This window comes from Perna viridis, chromosome 5 (genome assembly GCF_037379345.1).
Source record: "Perna viridis isolate PV_CMFRI_1.1 ecotype Kerala chromosome 5, ASM3737934v1, whole genome shotgun sequence".
Classification (NCBI taxonomy): domain Eukaryota; kingdom Metazoa; phylum Mollusca; class Bivalvia; order Mytilida; family Mytilidae; genus Perna; species Perna viridis.
The window spans coordinates 15,916,774-15,938,588 of NC_142449.1; the positions used below are offsets into that span (position 1 = coordinate 15,916,774).

The window sequence follows — 21,815 nt, forward strand, 5'->3', positions numbered from 1 at the left end:
CAAAAAAAAAAAAAACAAACAAAAAGCATTGAAAACCTAAGAGAGTCTTGGATTTCTTAGTGTAACATTTTTCTGCCAGTGTTTGATTCTTTTTTCACTTTTAAAATTATTTTTGTGAAAAGAAGTATTTTTCGGAAGGTCCTGCCTGGCATTACTCCAAACAAAATCGTTATATATTTGATTGTGATGAATCTAACACCACTGAGTGTGATCAGACACCGCAGAGTAGGATTCCAAGTTCTCTAAATAGGCTATGCCAAATTAGGGAACAACAAAATCTTCCCCAAAGGTGTCAGAGGTATTGAAGTCTTTCTTTTTAATGGTTGATTCTTTTCCTCAATTTTGGAACTGACTCTGTTATTAGAACACCAATTCAGAAAGTCCTTCTTGCCAAATTTCTTTGAATTTACAAGATATCATAAAATGTTTCACTATGATATAACAAACTTCACATGTTTTATGTCATCCATGGGTGAGATTAAGAAATCTCACATGGCTTAAAGTAGGAATATGCTCATCTCTTCAGTGAAAAAAGGAATTCTCAAAGGAAAGGAAAACCCATCTAAAAGGTGAACAATTCTGATAATAAAGTACTGGATTTAGATTATATGACCCAAATTTTTACAATAAACAGTATAAACAGTATCTGCAAATAGAAAGACTCCATAATAAAAAGTAAGTCTTTGTAAGTAAGCATCCAACTTTAAAAATCTAAAAATACTTTGAGCAAGCTCACAAAGAGAATAACCCCACTTCAAATGAACTTAAATGTAAAACCTTTGTCGGATAATCTCCCTTTGGAGTCATCCAACAGTAATTATATTACTTCATGCACATCTACATAGGATACCTAACCATTCTATACAATTTCATCAAAATCCCTTGAGCAGTTTAAGATGAGTTGCACTTATTAGGATTTAACATCTAAAACCCTTAAATTTTATTATCTCCCTTTAGCGTAATCAGACAGTAACTATATTCCTTCATATATATCTACATATAATATTCAAACATCCTATAAAATTTCATCAAAATCCCTTGAGCCATTTATAAGGAGTTGCGCTTACAAGAAATGTGGACAAACAGGGTAATTCCTCTATACCCCCTTAAGCTATGTTTGCGGGGGGTATACTTATTATGTAAGGTTATTAATTATTTAATTGTAAAACAATTGATAAATTAATAATGCTGTTAGGTATCTTCTAATATCTTTAATGTCATTACCTGTTTTCTACCTGCCATCATGTCTGTCAGTGCTCTAGGTAAATCAACCTTTGACCTGGTTAGTAGTTTACCTATGGTATCAATGGAGTCTGTAGAGTCCTCAGTAATCAGAATGTAAGATGTTGGTTCTACTGTCTGTTCCTGAAAAGTAGAATATGGAATAGACCTTTCTGGCTTAATCACATCTGACTGTACAAATGAAAATGTAAAAATGTATTACAGCTATAGTTGAAACAGACCAGTACCAATTTCCACACTTAAATAGGCTAGTGAGTAATCTAAATAGCTCTATGGCAGATACTGTCTGTTAATTTTGAATAGCTGTCAATTATGATGACCTTAATCATTAAATTTGCCATCCAACGCCATAATTGACAGCTATTCAATCTCAGAAGAAAGTCCAGGCGTAATGTGGTAGTTAAATAGGACACATTGGTATAATGTAGGGCAGATTTTCACCTAGAGAGTTACTCAAATTACTCACTAACCTAGCAAGATTTGTAATGAAATTGGAACTGGTCTATTTCAACTAGCTGTAAGACTACAAAAGAGGGCAGATAGTCTTATACTTGATGCAGAATTCTGTGTCACACCCAATCCCCTCATTATTTTTTTTATGATGTCTAACTATTCAAAATAGAATTATATATCACAAGTGCCTATATATCTTAATGTTTAAATTGGTTAGCTCATTTAGCAGATCAGATACAAAAAAATACTAAATTTAATCCATACTGGTCATGAAATGCCGCAAACAATGCTTTTTTATTCCTTCACCTAAGACAGAAATATTCAAACACTTTAGACTAAAGTTTCAGAGCTTACTTCTCTTTGAAATAACCTGTACAAGATAAGAATTTGACCAGCATTGAAGTGTCCCTTTTTTTTAAAGAAAACTAAAAGCTGTTTGTCACAGGAACCCCTGCGTCATTTATTAGTAGTGATTTTTTTTAGTAAATCAAATGCGTCTGTAAGACACTAATGATGCCCCCGCTCGCTAGATTTGCCTAATTAAGAACATGTTTACTTTTGTATGAAGACATGGTTTGCCGATTCAGAAAGGTTATATACTGTTAGTTGATGCAGTAAATATTTGATATGTTAGGCTAAGCACTGCAAAAATACTTAACATGAGAAAAAGAGGACTGATGGACAAACTGATGGACACACGAAAAATGTTAATACCCCCAATAACAAATCCCTAACTTTGTTGCTTGGGGTAAATTAATATGCCCGACTGTTTGTCGCAGGGGCATAAAAACATTAAAAAGAGCAAAAATACATTGAAAAGGTCAATAACTCCAACATCGCTTAACAGATTAAAACAAATTGATCAGGGATAGATCTCATCATGCTGAACACTTTTACAATAATGTCAGAATATGGCTAAACCTAATGGTTTTGGAGACATGTGAGAAAAACTTCTGTCTGATCTTATGTTCTATTTTAAGTAATGGCTGCCATGTTTTTAGACAGATAAAAAATCCCTACCTTGGTTCTATGCAGAATACCCTAAGGATTATTCATACCATAATTTGGTTCCAACTGGTCAAGTATATCAGAGGAGAAAATTTTTGAAAGAAAAAACATTAAAAAAAAAAGCATAAAACCTTCCAAAAAGGCAATAACACCAACATGGCTTAACAGATTAAGCGAAAATTTGACCAAAGATAGATTTCATCATGCTGAACACTTTAACATAATGCCAGAATTTGGTTAAACCTAATGATTTTGGAGATATATGCAAAAAACCTCTGTCTGATTCATATGTTCTATTAAGTAATGGCGGCCATGTTTTTCAAAAGATCAAAAATCTCCATATCAGTCCTATGCAGTATAGCCCAAGGAACATTCTTATTGGTTCAGTGACTTTGGAGGAAAAGTGTTTTGTCAGATGGCAGATGCCAAGTGATAGCAATAGCTCATATGGCCTATAGCCAAGTGAGTTAAAAACCAGAAATACTGTGAGCAAGCTCACAAAGAGCATACCCCCTGCTTCAAAAAGACTAAAATGTAAAACCTTTTATTTGAATTTATCTCCCATTGGAGTCATCCAACAGAAATTATATTCCTTCATGCACATCTATATATACATAACCTTCTTATAAAATAACATCAAAATTCTCAAGTGCCTTTAGAGGTTTACGAGGTTTCAACATTTAAAGACATTAATATGGATTATTTCCCTTTGGAGTCCTCTGATAGTAATTGTGTTCCTTCATGCCCATCCACATATGATGCCAAACCTTGTTATTAAATTACATAAAAATCCCTTGGGTGGTGAAGAAGCAGTTGCACTTTACATGGTTTTAGCATGAAAATCCTTAATATGGATTACCTCCCTTTGGAGTCTCCAGAGAGTTATTTATATTCCTCCAGACACACCTTCATATGATATTCAACCTTCTCATAAAATTTCATCAAAATCCCTTGAAGGGTCTCAGAGGAGTTGTGCTTACAAGGAGTGTGGTCAGACAGATGGACTGACAGATGAGGTGATTCCTATCCACCCCAAACTATGTTTACAAAGGGTATAAATACTTGTTTCTGGCCCCTTTGTGGTCCCTTATTCTTACTTGGCTTTAGTCACAACCATCCAAAAACAATCGAAATCTACCTTTGGTGATATATGGCACATTGTAATACAAAGTTGCTCAAGTTATTGTCCAGACATATGGGAAATGTTTGTTTCAGGCCCTACTTTTGGCCCCTAATTCCATAATGGTTCAAGTCTTTAACCCCAAAAATCAATCCTAGCCCTCCTTTGGTAGTATGGCACCACTTTATACAATTTCAACGAGATTCATGTCACTAACTATCAAATTATTGTCTGGACATAAGAAAATGCTTGTTTCCATCCCCACTTTTTGGTCCTGAATTTCTAAAATGTTCGTTCAAGTCTTTACCCCCAAAATCAGAACTAGTCTGACCATTGTGATATAGAATAACTGTGGAACTGTATCAAAGATATTCCTATGCTTTTAATTGAAATGATTTTTTTAGTCGTATAAAAATGGCTTTGCTTTGGTAGTAGTTATACTGGAAATGCAGTGAAATAGAAGACTTTTAAAATTTTATTGGCATACAAACCACTACCATGTAATTCAAGTTTCTAAAAAAATATGTTTCTTCCTTTACCCATGAAAATTGATACCCACATATTAAATGAAACCACCGTATTTAGCATTAAGTAACCAACCTGTTGTAAGAAGTTCCAGTAATGATGAGACATACATGACATCCTGTTACCAAACTTTGTCTTACTCTCCGAGATATCATAGTGTATTATACTAGTGGCATTGTTGATACACAACTGGGGTATGATCTGGTCTGTAGCAACTACAACAGCAAATAAAAATTTCTCTAATTTTGCATTGATAATGTAGAGTTACTGCATGAATATTGGAAAATATTGCCCCAAGTAGAATATTATACTGAAATAGCTTGTCAGTGCATTATCCATGTACATTCTACAATGGATAATATTTCTCAAAATTCATGCAATAACCCATTTATTGTAATTAGCAAATACTAATAACTTATTTCAAATGTGTTTTTGTAGTGATGACATCTTGATTTTAAAACTACATTCCACCTGGTGCAATATATGAATATAGAACATGCTAAATGTATCATGCTTTCTATGGGAAAAATAAAATGCTTTACAATAAATTTCATAATTGTGATTCACAAATTATTGGAAAATTCATTACAAAATATTGGGAGTTAGGAGGCACTTTTTCCCTACACCACCACCCATTAACTACAACTCATGTCAACCCAAAAAAATTCTACTGAATCTACCATACATCATATATTTATTGAAGGTGCCTCCCACCACCCAACCGATTAATTCTGGACATCCTTCATCCTTAGAGGATACAAACAACAGAAATAAACAATACCCCAAAGTATATGGTTTCAATAATGATAAAATCAGAAATTCACAAAAATTGAAAGGGAGCTTAAATCAACATAAATATAAAAAAATATCCAAATTTCATGGATACTGGTGAAAGTAGTTTAAAATTAGTCAGAAGTATGAAGAAGAGACAGACAACAGTTAAACATAGTACATCCTGCATGTGTCACAGTCAAATCTTTCCAAACAAAGCATGTGTCACAGTCAAATCTTTCCAAATAAAGAAAACACACAACTATTTCTATTTAAAATGTTTGTTATACAAATGAATAGAAACTAGAATTAAAGTATGAAGTAAGTTATAAGCAACAAGATACTGATGAACATTACCTAAGATAAAAGGTTCCTCTCCCTCACAGCAGTGCCAATTAGAACTCTAGGAACTAGAACTGAAGTATGAAGTAAGTTATGACCAACAAGATACTGATGAACATTACCTAAGATAGAAGGTTCCTCTCCCTCACAGCAGTGCCAATTAGAACTCTAGGAACTAGAATTGAAGTATGAAGTAAGTTATGAGCAACAAGATACTGATGAATATTACCTAAGATAGAAGGTTCCTCTCCCTCACAGCAGTGCCAATTAGAACTCTGTTCTTCTATATTAAACTTATCCATGTCATCATGTGCTACTAAAGCAAACAGAGAACTTGACTGGAGAAGCTGCAAATGTTACGTAAAATGTTGATCATAAGAGTTCTAGCATGTGTTATAATCTGACGGATCATTTATCCATTCAAGGTAATAACAAAAAATTACATCTATTTTACTTCTTATCTCCACATTCAGACTAAGGCTATTGCTTGAATAAAGTTGGGCTAAAATTTGTTGATAAGTTTAAAAGGGAGTTACATTAACAAGATATGTGGACCGACCTATAGAATAGATGATTCCTCAATACCCATGACTTCAATAGTATTTACACTGAAACCTGTCAAAACCAAACTCTGGATAAACTGGTAAGCTATATACACCTGACATTTCCTGTGTACACTTGACATCTCCTGTGTACACCAGAAATCTCCTGTACACAGAAAAAAAATCTCATAATACACCAGAAAATCTACTGTGTACACCAGAAATCTCATAAGTACACCAGAAAACCTCCTGTGTATACCTGACATCTCATACGTTCCTTCAAATCAGTTTTAATACTTTTTGAAACTGTGTAAACTGAACACCTGCCTAAACCAAACAAAACCCAAAAGTAACAAGTCTTTATTTCAAATTAAGAGATGTGGCATTAAAGAAACTTTTTCTTCCGTGCTGATCATTTAACACAAAACTGTAGGTAGTAAAGGTACCGTAGCTCAAACCAATGTTCCTCAATTAAATAACTTGTTATCTTACTTATCAAGAACATGAGATCTTTTATATAAAAAAAATATTTTCAAAACCCCTCCTCACATGTACCAGTATCAGAGTATGAACTCAAGACATACTGTTTACCTTGTGAACATCAAGAGCCAGCCGTACTGTAGAGGCGAATATAATCAATTTACAGTTCTCTTTTACCACTTCATCCAAAATACCCAGAAAAACATTAGGCTTCTGGGTCTTTCTACACACCTTTGGAATCTGTAAAAATCGAAACATGATTTTATGATACCACCAAAAAATTGCCAAAGCAGAAGTAAACATACTGGAGAAAATAAAAAAAGAAAAAGAATGATAAAATTCAGATTTGAAAAAGCAGAATACCATTTTATAACGGAAAAAATCATGTCTGGACAATTGGTTCATAAAAAAATAATTAAAATGTTTACAGTTATGTCTTTCAAGAAATAATTTCTGAAATGCTGTTTTGTAATTATCATTTTCTTGTCAAACATAAATACTTTTGACCTCCTGAAAACAACTGCAACTTTTAAAAAATCATCATTATTGTCACTCTAGCATAAATTATTTAAGAGGGGATTAACAATAGAATTCTTGATTTACAGGGAAGCTGAAGATCTAATCTAATCAAAAAATATTAATGAAGTAAGTATGATTATCCTTATGTTTTGTAGCCTTACATTTGAAAAACAAAAGAATGTCAATTAGATGAAAAATAAATGAGCAAAGCTCACATGATGAAACAAGAAAGAAGCAGTAAGAAGCAGGTACACAATGGCATCATGGGATAAAGAGAACTGTATCACTTTACACCTCCTGCTTTTTTGGTATAACCAACCTACTTCCCTGATATAATAATGTAAATTGAATTATACAAATACCTGTCTGACCCTTCCATAACATGATGCTTCATATCTAGATGCAATTGCAATTGTAGGTTCATTCATGTAGCTCTTGACAAAATTGCTGACCAGTTTTTCCCATTTAGAACCAAAGATTAAGATCTGTTGAGGTGCTGTTCTCTCATCCTGTTTACTAATCTCACCAACGTAATTAGAAATTATATCTCTGACCTAGAAGAAGACCAATTAAAGTCTATCATGATTGAAATCGATGTTGTTATACACATGTGACATATTGCCTGCAGTAGAGGGTGATAGACAGAGAGATAACGCACAAGGTAAATAGAGTTGTAGTGGAAGGTGAGATATTTTCTGAGTGTGTTACTCTATGTATCCCCCTCTACTGTAGGCAATATATGTTATACTTTTTAATACACACTTTTACGGACTTGTGTACAACCTTCAAGAAACTTTTGTGAAATTAAAATCTGGTGTAATTGTTGCAGTTCCTCAGATATCGTAAAAGTCAAACTGGAATGAAATTGATAAGTATTTTAACATTTAAATACATCAACAATAGCCAAAGAACAAAACTGAACAATATTCATTTCTATTTTAAATGAAAATGAAAAGGATATGCATATGGACAAGGAAAGGCATTTCCAGTCAAGAATAAGATATATCGTGATGAGGGTGATAAATCGCAACTACAAATAATTCTAAAGAGGCGTAGCTTAAAAGGAATAGACCAAATTAATACATAATGCTTATCCAATAGAATATTTTTTTTGTACGAGTATAATATATCAAAATGTTATCATAAAAGCAGCTATTTATACAATTACTATTCCATTGTTTCAGCAATTATTCTAAACAGTGAGAACTCGCTTAAAAACAAATTCCTTGGATATCCCCACGAATTTAGATAGTACCATATTCTTCCGTGTATACCACACACTTTTTTTCAACTTTTTCTTTGCTCCAAAATGGGGATGTGCAGTATACACCAAAACAATGAGTTTCTAGATTTTTTTCTGGAGACATAATTTTCAGGAATCAGAACCGAAGTCATCAACTAAAGAAAACATGGAGGCATTGTATTTTTGAGAACAGTTTCATTAAAATAAACAAATAAAGTTTTACTGCTATTTAATAGTTGTTTTATCCATCAATGCTGTTTCCTTGCATTTCATAGTTTGTATGAAAATCCACATCTAGCTTCTTACTGTTCTCTTAAATCAAGCCGTCTAATTATAACTTCTTCACCTGTGTGCGGTGGAGCGTTAAATACATAATACCGGGAGTGCCAACCTGTCCTTGGGCCCATTGTCATTTAATTATCAAATAACAAAAGATCAATTTAAAAGGTGAAACAATTATTACTAATCCTTTAATCCTTTGATGAACTGTTTCCAAATGTCAGATATCAATACACAACTTGGCAAATTAAAACATCCTTTTCATAAACAGTCGGACTTGACGCCATTGTTTTAGTGAAATACCCAATTTGTATTCGAACAGGAAATATAAACATTTCAGCCGACTCAGATCCAATAAATTGCTATTTATAAACTATTTTAATTAATAAATGGCTTGCAAAGGCAGGAAACAGAAAATACTTTTATTTAAAAGATTAATGATGAAAAGATACATATTTCAGGGAATTTACCGCAATCCTTTCTTCATTCTGCTGGTGATTTTTCCTTGCTTCCCAGTGCGCGTTTTACACGGAAACTAACATTTTTTCTGCCAATCTTCCTTGCCAAGAAGGGGGTGTGCGGAATACACAGATGCGTGTAATACACGAAAGAATATGGTCTCTTTCAAAGAGAAATTATTGGGAACTATACTCTTAGACTGCTTAGGGGCAAAGCTCATCAAATATAATGACATTTATGAATTTAATGCATCAGTCCAAAAAGTGACGAACATGAAAATCTTTCTTCTTAAATTTCAATAGTACAAGATATAAATCTACTGGACCCTGGGAATGACTAAATTCTTTATTCCTTAAAGCTTTACTCTACATCTTATAACTACTTCTCAGAAGAGAACAAGAAACAGGACCATCGTTAAAGTTATAACCAATAGAAGATTTGTTATCACTTGGGATAACTAAGACCATACAAACCTCCATCTTAAAATCTACAAGTGTAATTTCAGCATCATCTACAACCTGTAAGTAAAAAGTAAAAGTATGAACCAAAGAATTATAAATAAATGGTATTTAAGATGTCAATATAATGCTGAATTTTAATTAAAGAGGATGAAGTCCTTGTGAAGGTATTTCATGCAAAATAAAGTCATAACTTGGAACCACTGTGAGTATGTTTCGGTCTGACAGGAAGTCACATTTTTCGTATTTTCTTCATTAAAAAGCATTACATGGTCCTAAATAATTATTTAAATTCAAATACTTTTTTTTCATTTCCAACATGCCATAGGAGTAAGCCTATCTGCTATAGTCAGAAAGTTCGAAGTACGAACACCATGTTCTACCGGTCTCACTAATTAGCAACAAGAAGTGTTAAGAAGAGACAAAAACCATCATGCTATCTAGAAAAATGAAAAATACCAACAATAAAGAAAGTTTTTAAATATATCTATATGTTCAACTTCATCCTCTTACAGGTTCACCTGTCTCATATTAATACATATTTCATAAATTTAGCAGCTTGCAATATCTTGGGTCTAGCTTTCTTTTTATAGACATTAGAATTCTTATTCATGTCAATTGCTCTTCTATGCTTAACATCTTTGAATGAATTAACAAAAAATTGAATTTCTGATACATGTAGGTGATTACAAATGTATTAGCAATTAGGGAAAATAACTCCAACAAGGAGTCCTTATACAATTTTGATCCTGAAAAACAATTTATTGTTGCACTAATGTTTCATCTGTTCAACAAGGTTAAGAGTGAAGAGCGAAAAAGTAAGGAAATCGTAAATTTTGTCAGAAAGATCACTATCTCTTAGTTGTCATACCACTAATGAATAAATTGTAGCTCTAATGAGTTCACCTATTTACAGATTATTCAGAAAAAAAAAATTGTGACCAAGGCTCTACAGAGATACCCTGCTTTCAATCACAATATAAGGAAAATAAATTAAGTCCTCGGTAAACAGTAAGTTGTTGAATTTTTTGAAAAATTGATCCAACCGTATGGCATCCATGTGGAAGAATGTGCTAAAATTTCGAGCTGCTGTGAAGAGTAGTTGCTGAGACAAGCAAAACAAAAATTTCAACTTTAATATATGAAGTAAATAAAAAAGTAACCAATGTCTTCGAAGTCGCTAATCATCAAATATTCTCTGCTACTGAATATGGCTTACTTTCAACATCTGAAATGGCACGAATGCACTATGCTTGAAAATCAGGTGACTTCTGCTAGAATCTTGGTTCCCTCAATATGATTACTGTTTCGTTACTGTGATGACCCAAATATTTTCAATAAAAATAACTCATTACCAGGAACCTGGCAATGGCTATATATAGATATTGGGGCCCTGATAATGTATATGACCTATATAGTCAATTGTGATGAGCCCCTGTGTTTGAATCGGAAACTGGGTAATATTACATAAATTCAATGCTAACCCATCATTTCATCTTTTAATGTAAATTTCCCATTCTCATAAAAGCAAAAAAGACACACAGACGTGTATGATATTTTTTTAAAAGAGGTACATTTTAGCGACATAGACCAAGGAACCAGACTGGGAACCAAATTAAACTATTGGCAATGAATATTTATAGATATCAGGGCCTTGCTAATGTATATGACGTATATAGTCTTGTAACTAGCCCTGTGCCTGAATCGGGAGCTGGGCAATGTTCAATGCTGACCAATCTTTTCAAGTAAACTTCCCATTCTCATACAAACAAGAAACACATATAGAACACATGTTTGATATTTAAGAGGCACATTTTTGTTTTGTATGAAGCTAGAACCTTGACGCTATGGTGGTAAAAATGGCACTGATCTGCAGCATAACATGGAGTAGTAATTTATAATTATGCAAATCATATGCAAATATAATGTACTGAAATTATGAGTACAAGAAGTTGCTAACAATATTAGTGACTTAAAAAATAAACGAAGTCCACAGTAAACAGGAAGTTGTTGTCTAATTTTTCAGAAAATGGATCCCATTATATGGCATACCTACAGGAAGAATGTGTAAACATTTCAAGCAGCTGAGAAGAGTAAAACAGTTTAAGCCCTCTCCTTCGGAACAGGGGTATAAATACTTCTATACATTGTTATTGACTTTTAAGTCAAAAGTGTGAAACTTGTGAATTATGAAAATGAAAATGATCAGAATGTCTTACAAAAAGTTATCTTTTAACTTCATCTGAAAATGAACAATGTAAAACTGTTCATGCTGTATCTAGAGTATGATTTCAGATTTTTTCTATCTCCTCTAATATTAAGAGAATTGACGATTCATCACCATGATCTTTATTTTATTGAATTTCTCAAAGGTGATTGTGACAAAACATTAGCTACATGTACATACTGTGGAAGTATTATATTTCATGGGTTTTATAAGCCACACTCTTCTGTTACCAATAAAAAGGAAAATTCTGATTATTTGTATAAAAGAGTGGTCTACGAATTGAAGAATCTAGGAACTGATTATTTTTACCAAAACCACAAAAATTACACAGCAAGTTAGACAGATGCCAAGTGGTGCCATAAACTCTATCCTTTGTTCCAGGTAACCTAAAACGCAGCAAGTCAGACAGATGCCAAGTGGTGCCATAAACCCACACTATCCTTTGTTCCAGGTAACCTAATACACAGCAAGTCAGACAGATGCCAAGTGGTGCCATAAACTCACACTATACTTTGTTCCAGGTAACCTAATACACAGTAAGTCAGACAGATACCAAGTGGTGCCATAAACTCACACTATCCTTTGTTCCAGGTAATCTAAATAGGGAATCCCCTTAAAGTGTAAAATTATTTTCTGGAACCTTAACCTCAAAATCAATATAGTTCTGTATTTTCATATGGACACAATATGTATATAGTTAGATCCAATAACAGGATGTTGGTTCTAATGTGTTACCCAAAGTGTTAAAGAAGAAAAGAACATACCAGATGACACAACCTGTTCAGATGTACATACTGTAGATCTAACACCCTCTTCAGGCTAGGTGGCGTTGCTATCAGTATTTCACAACCATTAATCAATGGGCACTGGAATAAAGAGATTTCATACAAAAAGATTATGCATATGACTTCATATTACTGAACTTAGTTAAATAACCCTTTCTCTCTTTCAGAAAAGATTTTTTAACAGTTGGTGAACAGTAAAACAAATAAAAAAAAGATTTCTGTAAAAAAAAAAATGTGTCTAAACATTTACACAAGAATTTCCTACCCCAGATAAAATTATACTTCCACAGTTATGAAGGAAAAAAACGCAACATAACAAGGATTATATTCAGGAACTAAACAAAACTAGGACACCAACAGGTTTGTAACAGAAATGACTACATTTGTACATTTTATTCATCATCTGTAAATACAACCAAACTATCTATTTTATACGGTTGCAGAAAACACAACCTACTTACCATTTTAAGATCTTCTCCAGATCCATACAGGTCTAAAATCTTTGGCTTTTTCTCCAGTTGTATTAAGCTCAATGCTTCAGCATATATTTTCCTCACAGATTTCCAGGATGGTAATAAAATAATTGCATAAGGCTAGAAAAAATAGATTAGCCAGATGTAGGGTTTGCTCTTCCACAATGTATAGGCCAATCAAAATTAATTGCTGTTTTCACATAAAAGTACGCAATGAACAAAAAGAAGATTATTTCTAATGCCTGTTCACTCTTCAATACAATGCCCCTGACATTTGAACCTTAACTAAAATACATTTAAAGGTTTAGTTTCTTGTGAAAAAAAAATAAAACTTCATTTGCACATTATGTATTTGAAAGTTGACTGCCAGCTATATACTTATACGTTACAAAAGTTTATTCGGTTAATGCAAATTGAATATTAAAGGCATACAACAAATTTAAACATGGCACAATTACAAATTAAGCCTACAGCAAACTTTTAAGATGAATTAATTAATCATTTAATTCATCTTTTGTTTACATTGCCAAGACTTAACTTACCCCTGACCCTTTTGGTAGTGAGCTATACCTCCCTGAACAGACAATCTGGGATATTATAGGCACCAAATAAGCATAAGTTTTCCCAGTTCCAGGGGGAGATAATCCAACAAAATTCAATCCTCTCATGATACATTTCCATCCATAGGCTTGTATAAGTCTGGGAACAGTTATTTCTTTCATATGCATGGCCTACAGAATGTAACATAATGTTGAAATGAAAATCAGTTTTATGTTTTGTCAGAGAACACAATGATAGAAGAAATTTTTTAATAGTTTCAATGTGCCATTTTCAGTTTCAATAAGCCCCATAGCCCTTGCCTTACCAAATCTAAGATTACCGTCAGTAGATTAATAGCCCATTTCTAGGACTCTTATTTGATATTTATTAATCTTTCGTTCTTTGTTTCTATAAACTGGCTTGGGCTGTAAAAGTTTCAGTGCATTTTAAGCACATCAGCATATGCTATAATTCTTTATTTATGTGAAATCATCAAAAACAAAATGACTACATTCTGTACACTTTATAGTATACAAAACATTAAAGGAATGGGTCGCAACATATCCACTCACAAATTGTAGCAACAAGAAATATACCTGTTTCATAAGCCTTCCAATGGGGGCATCTTTAACATCAGTTATAGGTTTGATGGTGTCATGGCTGTGTACCAATACATTGTCTAAATTATCCATTCTTACTGTTGGTTGACTCTGAAAATATTCTATTATATATAATACTTCAGGTAGATCAAACTTTATATTTTTGTCTACAGATTATCCAAAGATATCGGTAAAATTTTAATAAAAATTTACATTTCACTTCTATAGAATATTTTTCCAGCATTATCTCCCCTTTGAAAGAGGCCTTTAAGTATTGTTTTTGTAATTTTACAATACATAGTTTTATAAGCATCTGATGTCACTTAAGGGTTTTTGTTATAGTTCATTTAATTAGTGCATTAGTTTTTTTGTCTTAGGTCTTGTTATCCTTATCTTCATTTTCTATATGTAATCTATTTCATTCTGTTTGCTACGTGTAGATCCTCTTTGTTTCCTGTTTTCACATTCAGGCCATGTACATGTACTTGCAATTTGATGTATCTAAAATGTTCCATTGTTGACACTTCTGTATTTCTTTGCCAATATGTATGTAAAAAAAATTAAATCTAAAGAATTTTTTTTATATCATTTTAACAATAAATACATACACCATACCTCTGAATGATTTTGCAAAAAATACAGACAATAGTAAATCATGTAAAATACTCGTATCATAACAAATATCTTTTATCTGATCTTATAAAAACTATTTTTCAAAACACAAACACCAAAGTATGTCAACTGCTGAAACTATTCTGTGAAATGTGAAGGTTCCTAACAAACTGTTCTTACCAATAATGCTACCCCAGCAAGGACTCCCTGAGAGCTATGACTTGGTTTCAGAATACTTAGTAACCTGTGAAAAGAAAACAATATTTTCCATTGGAAATATATATTTCTTTCAAAGAAATGTTCTACTTTTACTTTCACTTTAACCAGGAAGTAAATTAACTCACAGATATCAGAAAGCCCCTTTTATTATATTAAAAATAGAATCAACAAATGAACTTACTGATGGCCCTGCTGTTTACTGATCATATCAATCCTTCTCTTTTCCTCTTCTAATACTTGTTTACTGAAAAATACAAAAACCTTTAAAACTCCAAAACTGAACCAAAAGTAGCAGTACAGTGCTCAAGAAGCAATCTTAATAAATTAAAATAAATGATATTAATCAATTGTCAAGCTGAATAAACTTACCTTAAGTACTAAAATATAGCAAAATGATTAAAATTGGTCAGATTATCACTAAAAATATAAAACTGAAACTGAAGTTCATAGAGGAAGTGAAAGTGGTACAATTTCAGAGAACACCAAAATGGTTGGTCCTGATGGTCCTGAATGACAAATTGTTAATATAATTTGTCTAGAGTTGGCTCTATTTGTGAATTTTGTAATAGTTTTCTTGATTGACCATCTTATGAATGTAAGTTTTTCCTGAACTTATTTGAGATTTTTTTCCTGTATAAAAGTTGTTAATTTTCTGTTGTTGACAACATAATATTGTGACAAGTGTAGTACAAACTTTGATTACATAAGCAAGCAAGTATAAGATTTTAACTGAAAATGAAAGCTATCAGTTATTTAACAATAAGATGTTCTTCAGTTTTCCCCTGTTCAGAATTACAATGTACATAAATACAATTGTTTGTTTAACACTATTATATTGCATTTCAATACCTGTCCAACTTTTAACCACTAACTCACCTAGGAATGTTCTGTATGGCGGAGCATCTATTAGATCTAGGTGATGCTGCACTACCTCGTCCACTTAACAATGACATAACATCCGAGCTGTCAGAATGAATCCCTGTTTTACTTGTTTTACTCCTAGCAGCTTTTGGCAATGAGGCTCTTGTTAAAGGCACATTTGGATCACTGCTTAGTAAGCTACCAACTGAAAGTCCATGACCTTTTTTAGGAAGGGGACATGGGTGAGAATCAGACTCTGAGTCATCAAATTGTCCTGGGACTACTGAAGAGATTTTTGGCCTTGCACCCCCAAAATCATGGGAAGACCTATTTTGGTTTGTCAGACTTAGTTCTACTTGTCTTGAGTTATTATTGACTGATAGTGAAGCTCCTACATTACTGTTAGTTTCTGATGAAATATTCTTTTGACTCTGTTTCAGTTCATTAATTAATGTCATGTTCAATACTGGACTAGGTGAATCAGAATCTATATCAGATGTAGAACTAGGCGATGCTGGAAGTTGGGATTTCATTGCCTGCTTTAACAGTTCCAGTTGACACCTCCCTCGACTTAACGACGGATGTGGAGGTAGAGGAACGGGGGGTGATCTACCTCTACTGAGAGCCTGAGGAGACACAGATAATGCCCTGCCTCGTGAAAAAGATTCTGTGTCACTAAAAGAAGTGTGTACATTTTGAGTCACATTGAAGTTCCTATTTGATAACATATGTTCAGATTTCCTGCCAGACTCTGAGGTATAACCATGTTGTTGATGAAATGAACTGTCTTTGAATTTCTTGTTTAAGTATGAGGTAGTACTATGTTTTAAAGCTGGTTTATGAGATTCAATATCTTCTGTTCGCTGTGGAGATTTTAATAGAGGTCCTCCTTTGACTCGTACTCCATAAGCAGCAAGTGATTTTGATGATTCACTTCCCCAAGGAGGAATTTCATAGCTTTCAGAATCTGAAGTAGAGTTTAGTTGTGATGCCTGAGAAACGGTTCTACAATGACTAAATCCTACATTTCCAAAGCTTTGTGTTTGTTTGGCACATTCAAAGTCTAAGGTCCTAACATGACTAGTATAACCTCTTCCTTTATGCACAGTAGAATTGACATCTGTAATCAATACTCTATCACTAATACAATTAGAATCAGACATATATTCTGGACTTTTTGTCTTAGTAATATTCCCATCCTCATTATCAGAATATATAGATGAAATTTTCAATTCTTGTAAGATTTCACTGTCACTGTGATAATCCATCTTGCTCTGTGCCAACAATCTTTGTAAATGTTTAGTATTCCTTGTCATTGTTGTTTTCTGCTTATCTACAAAACAGACAATAGCAGCATATTTTAACAACAAAGGCTACAATAAAAAAAAATCCTAGACTTCGTTCAAAATTTAGGGCATGTGGGCTAATTTAATGTTTTAATTTTTATCAATTTTAGTGAACATTATGCAAGTGCAAAAATTACAGTGTGGTTTACAAATTTCTAGAGCAACATATTAATCATAGCATGTACTGCTGGAAAAATGGCTGTTCAACATGCCGAAAATATTGTAAAAAAATAATCAAATTTCTCCATATAAGGCACATCTTCAATATGTATAAAACAATGTGCAAAGTTTAAATAACATAGGTTACATACCACTTGAGTTACAGATTACATCAAGTAAGGACTCTTACATGTGTCAGACAAACACAGTAAAGTGGCTACTAGATCTGCATTCACTGTTGATTACACTGGTTATAACTGAATAAAGCTAAATAACGGACTATTCTGCATAAAAACAGCCCTGTTTCTTTTGATCCATGCTTCTGATCATTTCCCTCCACATCACTATGATACAAAGTACTTGTAAAATTTCAACAAGGGAGTACATTTCACCATCTTTGCCAAACTTTTACTTCTATTTTATTCAGTGGCTTTACATACCGTACAAAGTGGTGGCTACACAGTAGCATTTTAGTACTTTTAATAGTGTGAAATAATGTGCCAATATAGATAATTTAACAATAATATCATTACTCACTCGGTGACATTTGTCCATCTGTTTCATCATACACACCAAATTCATTTCTCACCAATAAATCATTGAAGTTATAAGTCTCCTTTCCATCATTCAGATAGAGCTTAATACGTAATCTACCTTTGCTATCTGTATAAAGTACTTCTGCACTGGCTGACACTGACCCTATATAAAATAAAATTCATGTCACATTGTAAATTCAGCATATACTCTTTTTAATGCTAGAAATACCCTACTCCATATGAATTAACAAGAAGTTGGCATCTGACAGCAATGAAAATCAATTAGAACTATGTACAGTCTGTATAAAACCATATACCAAATTTAAAATCAATCAATCCACTTGGAGTCAAACCAGTTGCAACAAAACCTGGACAGATGGATGGAATGTCAGATGAATGAGGTGATTCCTAACACACCTGATGAGTAGAATTACAACAAGATAGGTACACACTGGTATTTGTCCCATAACAATGCAAAATTTGAGAAATGCAAATACATGTACCATGCATGATATATGCTCTTTATTATCAATTATCTTGACTCTTCAATGGATGAATTTATTTAAAATTTGGTTTGTGGATTTAAATATATACTAGTGTGGGGCATCAGAACAGTGGCTGTCACAGACCAAGTGTTGGATTAAGATGTTTGGGAAAAAAGGTGAAAATTTATCAAGGAAATTAGGTACAAGCTAATAAATATACACAATAACTCACTTTTCACACATTTCTCCATAAAAGTTGTTGCAGAGTCATCCCATCTAACACATGATCTGAAAAAATATTTATGTTTGTTTAAAATTTATGTTTGTTTAAGATATATTTCAAGGAAGCAGATTCAGGAATACATTGAAATTTTGGACTTGTACCCATTAATTTTTATTGCAATAAAGATTAAAATTAATTCAGTATTTCTACAGACAGAACATGAGACCGAAAAAGGTATGAACTGGTGCAAAAATCTCATCAAATAATAAATAAGAAACCATGATTTTACAACTGAATTAAAAAAGACTGAGTTGACAAGTGCATTGTACTCCATAATGGATCCAAATTGGTCAAAATTATTTAATACCAAATTAATAATAACAAACAGAACTAGAACTAAAAATGAACTCTAGGTGATATGCCACAAGTGTAGCCTGCAATACTAAACGTGTAAAACCCATTAAAAATTATCATGTTTCCCTTTACAAGTATCAAATGATAATTATTTTGCACATCAACATTCAACGCTTATGTTGGATTATCTCCTTTGCCAAGCATCTGACAATTATTATAGTGTTGCATTCACATTTCAATATGATGTTCAATTTTCACAGAAGTTTCATAAAAATCTACTGAAAAACTTAAGGTAGATGGAGGGAATGACTGACATATATGGAGATTCCTATTTACTTACTATATTAGGCCCAAAAAAAAATAAGTTGTTTCCTGCTACCAGCAAGAAAAAAAATAGGGGTGGTAAGGTAGCAGGAAACAGCCATATTATTTCCTGGCCTAAGTAGGTCAATATATTAACTTACGTTTGAGCAACTGACATATCTTCTTTGATCTCCAAAGTTAAGGCTTTCACACCAAACACACAGCATTCTTTTATTTGGAATGGAAGCTCTAAATATCTTTTTGGACATTTCCTCAACCTAAATGTATGAGAAGATAAAAAAAAATAATGTTCTTCAAGGTAGTTAGTAAATACTGTAAGAATATGATAAACAAAATACTGATTGTTGACACCCACATGTGTTTCCCAAACCAACTGACTTGTAGGGGGTTTGATTGTTAGTACTTATCTGGTAATAAATATGATTATGATCATTCAGTGTATGTTCAAGTTGTTGTGATAATTGATGTTACAAATTATTGACCTATACGTAAGCAACATGCATTATAATAAAAACCTAAGGAGACAAATTATTGACATATAATTTAACAATATATATTATAATTAGAAACTAAGAAGACATTACAGATTTATTTCTTAAGTATTAAGACTTACCATCTGATATTTATAGAATTAAAGACTTACCATCTGATATTTATAGAATTAAAGACTTACCATCTGATATTTATAGATTTTAAGACTTACCATCTGAAATTTATAGAATTAAAGACTTACCATCTGATATTTATAGAATTAAAGACTTACCATCTGATATTTATAGATTTTAAGACTTACCATCTGATATTTATAGAATTAAAGACTTACCATCTGATATTTGTAGATTTTAAGACTTGCCATCTGATATTTATAGATTTTAAGACTTACCATCTGATATTTATAGATTTTAAGACTTACCATCTGATACTTATAGATTCTGTCTCTCCAACATCAACAAGAAAACAACTAGAATAATTAAAGATATTACAATCATGTGCATACTTAAACTTTTCTTGAAATTTTAAAAATTTCTTGAGAAAAAAAATTGAACAAATTTTGGACAAGTACCAACTGTGCCTAAGAAAATTAGTATGAAAGGGTCTAGTGTATCATGCAGTTTTTCAAAAGAACTAAGAATAAAACAAATTTCAAAACATATATATACAGAATAACTGCAATTTAAAAGTCAAGACAGAAAATTACACAGCAAGCCTGACAAGGCAAGATGTGATGTTCAGTCAGGACGGTCAGAACTGACTTTATTCAGTTTATCAGCAATGTCACTGTCGATGTAACATAACATTGTTATTGGAAATAGACAATATTTTTTAGTACACCACCAATGGCCTGTTGGGCAGTAGAAACTATAGAAAATTGATAATAAAAGTTGTCAATAAATCCTTACGATTATATTCCCCAATAGGTGACTTTCCAAAATGTATACAGTATAGAAGAAGTTTGTACTTACAATGCTTCCTGACCATATTTTCTTGCATATACTCCTTCATTCTTAACCCTATACCAAGTCTTATCACTCTGTCTATAACCCAAACAGATTTCATCCTAAAATAAAATTAAACTTTATTCCTAATTGGAGGTTTAAATTATAAGCAACACATGACATTGTAAATGAGACTCAAATTTGCAAACCCACAATAGAAACATCTACAGAAACAACATACATAATTACTACATTGTATATCAATCTATCAAATGATTGTATTCTGAAATAGTAATATAGTGATGCATATACTTTCACAACACCAATATATATATTTAAGCAAAAAAAACAAAAAAAGCGTGCTTGAATTCTAACCTTCGACTTAGATGTGAAAGACTAAAGTACAGACTAAATATCTATGTGCCCTGAAAATTTACCACACATTAAAACAACATGTAATCAAAACAAGTCATAATTCTTACTTTGCAAGGTATGTGTGGAATCTGTACTGCTTGTTCCTCATTGAAAATTTCATTTATTTCAACTTGTAATTGAAGGTATTTATGATGTTCTTCTGATGATAATTCACTGTCAATCTCACGGCAGAAAAAGTGACTAGGACTTCTGATCTGTAACAATATATATTTGGGTTGATTCCACATCCTACTAGGCCAAAATAAAAATATCCTAGATTCTCATCCAGTCACAACCCAATTTTTCACCCTCCAAGAAAAAAATTACTTTTTTATATTTTTCCCCAATCCAGGTTGCATTTTCTTAACTTAATTGATAAAAATTTAAAAAATAATATTCTCCTGTCCACCCCAAATTTAAAAAAAATGTTGGATGAGAATCTAGATTTTTTTTTATGATGACCTTGACACATTTTTTCTCTCATGAATCATGCAACTAATGATTATTTGGCTACACTGTATCTAGCACAGTGATTATAACTAAAAGGTAATAAGAATTCACTCAGCAGCATCAAGATACATGCATGTCAAAGTTACTAAACCAGTTCGAAATGTATCCAGATCTACTTTATAAAATACTATATAGAGGGTATATCTCAAAATTCTTTTATAAAGTTTATTTCAGTTCATCTCTTTCTTAAATTCCTAAATTGCTGACCTATCATAATTTATAAAATCATCACCTCTTTTTCTTTCATAAATGTTAAATAGTAAATTTAATT

At 32.4% G+C, this 21,815-nt stretch overlaps 1 protein-coding gene across 1 annotated transcript in view; it reads right to left on the reverse strand.

The window, feature by feature from the left end:
- LOC148616240 (uncharacterized) overlaps positions 1-21,815 on the reverse strand; it is a 65,239-nt gene that overhangs the window by 40,488 nt on the left and 2,936 nt on the right. The window contains exons 3-21 of the mRNA XM_088583097.1: positions 21,103-21,249; positions 20,648-20,742; positions 20,098-20,145; positions 19,325-19,441; positions 18,516-18,571; positions 17,800-17,961; positions 15,773-17,090; positions 15,078-15,140; positions 14,858-14,921; positions 14,063-14,176; positions 13,469-13,657; positions 12,915-13,046; positions 12,433-12,534; positions 9,457-9,501; positions 7,365-7,556; positions 6,595-6,723; positions 5,691-5,808; positions 4,424-4,563; positions 1,225-1,365 (exon numbers count right to left, since the gene is read on the reverse strand). Coding sequence (XP_088439223.1) covers positions 1,225-1,365; positions 4,424-4,563; positions 5,691-5,808; positions 6,595-6,723; positions 7,365-7,556; positions 9,457-9,501; positions 12,433-12,534; positions 12,915-13,046; positions 13,469-13,657; positions 14,063-14,176; positions 14,858-14,921; positions 15,078-15,140; positions 15,773-17,090; positions 17,800-17,961; positions 18,516-18,571; positions 19,325-19,441; positions 20,098-20,145; positions 20,648-20,742; positions 21,103-21,249 — 3,372 coding nt within the window. The remainder of the gene's footprint in view (positions 1-1,224; positions 1,366-4,423; positions 4,564-5,690; positions 5,809-6,594; positions 6,724-7,364; positions 7,557-9,456; positions 9,502-12,432; positions 12,535-12,914; positions 13,047-13,468; positions 13,658-14,062; positions 14,177-14,857; positions 14,922-15,077; positions 15,141-15,772; positions 17,091-17,799; positions 17,962-18,515; positions 18,572-19,324; positions 19,442-20,097; positions 20,146-20,647; positions 20,743-21,102; positions 21,250-21,815) is intronic.